Source organism: Triticum dicoccoides, chromosome 3A (genome assembly GCF_002162155.2).
Source record: "Triticum dicoccoides isolate Atlit2015 ecotype Zavitan chromosome 3A, WEW_v2.0, whole genome shotgun sequence".
In the NCBI taxonomy this organism is placed as follows: domain Eukaryota; kingdom Viridiplantae; phylum Streptophyta; class Magnoliopsida; order Poales; family Poaceae; genus Triticum; species Triticum dicoccoides.
The window spans coordinates 735,595,005-735,596,834 of NC_041384.1; the positions used below are offsets into that span (position 1 = coordinate 735,595,005).

General features: G+C 45.4%; 1 protein-coding gene across 1 annotated transcript; it reads right to left on the reverse strand.

The window, feature by feature from the left end:
• Nucleotides 1–274: 274 nt before the first annotated feature.
• Nucleotides 275–1,294, reverse strand: LOC119273576 (probable glutathione S-transferase). The gene is made up of 2 exons (XM_037554691.1): nt 952–1,294; nt 275–884 (listed from the first exon to the last, which is right to left on the reverse strand). The coding sequence occupies exons 1-2, from the start codon at nt 1,264–1,266 to the stop codon at nt 513–515; spliced, it is 687 nt and encodes a 228-aa protein (XP_037410588.1). The 5' UTR covers nt 1,267–1,294; the 3' UTR covers nt 275–512.
• Between the last annotated feature and the right edge of the window lie 536 nt (nt 1,295–1,830).

Here is a 1,830-nt window from a genome sequence, read left to right on the forward strand (position 1 = left end):
CTACTCATCGAAACCAAAAATTAAGCTAGTTGGTCACAGATGCAGTGTGCTGTCCCTGAGATCTGCATTATTGGTCTAATTTATTAATTTGCCTTGGGCAGGCACGGATTAAGAATAGATTTATCCAGAACCCAACGAAGCTGGTCAGTGGTACAGAGCTATGGATGGTGGGTGTAGGAAGGCAATTTTAGATCCCTGCCCTGCTCTGCGCGTTGTCATCATCAAAATTAGGACAAATAATTCCAGACCCTCTCTGAAGATACGAATACCATCATAATTAACAAGAAATATTGATTGCTCGTAATGGTGCTGCACCCTGCATTGGAAAAGAAATACAATCCGCCATGTGTCTACCGATTTCTGGATCTGAGAAAGCAAGACAAGTTACAACCAAATGGGAATTACACACCATAGTATAGTACACTTAAGTAGCTTGTTCCTTTTCCCAGGAAACATGTCCATACGATTGATTTATGTCATAACCATGATATCCTCGCACTGATAACACGGGATCACTTCTGAACCTCTGCCATTGCTAGAAACTTCTTCTTCACTGCAGTGAACTTGGCGACCAGTTCAGCCATGTTCGGCAGGCACTCCTTAGCACGCTCATCGCTGGCATATTCTTTCGCCCAGCGGCACAGAGCAGGGAACTGTTCATCTGTGAGTAGATTAACCCCGGAGATCTCTTCGAAGGCTCCGAGCCAGCGAGCTAACCCACTAGCAGCTATGTCCACGAGGCCAATCGAGTCGCCTCCAAAGAACCTCTTCCCCTTAAGCTGCCCCTCGAGAAGCAGCAGATTCGCCTTGGCCTCCTTCAAGAACTCCTCCTCCTCTTTGTCACCATCCGCCATACATATCGACATCCAGAACGGCCTAGCAAACTACGGTACAGTGTTCAGGACAGAAACGTGCTTAAAAGTTCACAACTCACAAGAGAAGAGATGGTACCTTTTGGTCGATGAACTGCGCCCAGAAACGGGCCGAGGCCCTCTCGTAGGGGTCGGCTGGCAGCAATGGTGGCCCCTTGAAGGCCTCGTCGATGTACTCTATGATGATGAGCGACTCGCAGATGGATCTGTCGCCATGAAGGAGCACGGGGACCAGTTTGTGGACAGGGTTGTGCGTGAGCAGCAGCTCGCTCTTGTTGTTGGGCATGTCTTCCAGGAGCAGCTCGTAAGGTATTCCCTTGAGCCTCAGGGCCACCTCCGGACGGTGGCCGTATATGCTGCAGAAAGTGCTCATCACCTTAACCGGCTCACTCATTTTTGCTTCCAAATTCTGGATCTTAAACTCAAAGCCCCTGACTGTTGGCTGATATGAACGGGGTGGTACCATTTATATGGGTCAGGGGATGCTTTGTTGCGGTATCTTCTCTTGAAAGGTGAGATGTGTAAAGATGGGGAGAGAAACTACTCAGCTGCTTCCTTCCAAAGTTGAGATGTGTAAAGAAACCTATTTGACCCTCACCCCAATAAACTTGTTGTTCGCTGAAAGTATCTGTACAGGTTCAATGGAGTTACTCGGGAGCCACACATGCATGTATTTAAAAAAAATTAAGTAAGCGCCTCGAGATGATGCAAGCCATGGGATAATCAAGCCCATTTTATATAATAAAGCTTCCGTTCAATGGAGTTACTCTGGAGCCAAACATTTTAAAAACTCCTGCAACATTTTTTCAAAATTTGCAAAAGTTTGTTTGAAAATAGTGGACATTTCAAAATTCCAGAAACACTTTTTTTAAGAAAAAGAAAAAAAATACAGGAGCAAAATAAAAAACGGAAGAATTAAACCTGTAAAATATAAGAGAGAAAACAACTGAAAACCCAA

Bases quoted from the DNA above. Each gene is read 5' to 3' on its own strand.
- LOC119273576 (XM_037554691.1), bottom strand. From the start codon at position 1,266: ATGAGTGAGCCGGTTAAGGTGATGAGCACTTTCTGCAGCATATACGGC. The intron at 885-951 runs GTACCATCTCTT...ACTGTACCGTAG, and splicing joins CGCAGTTCATCGACCAAAAG to TTTGCTAGGCCGTTCTGGAT.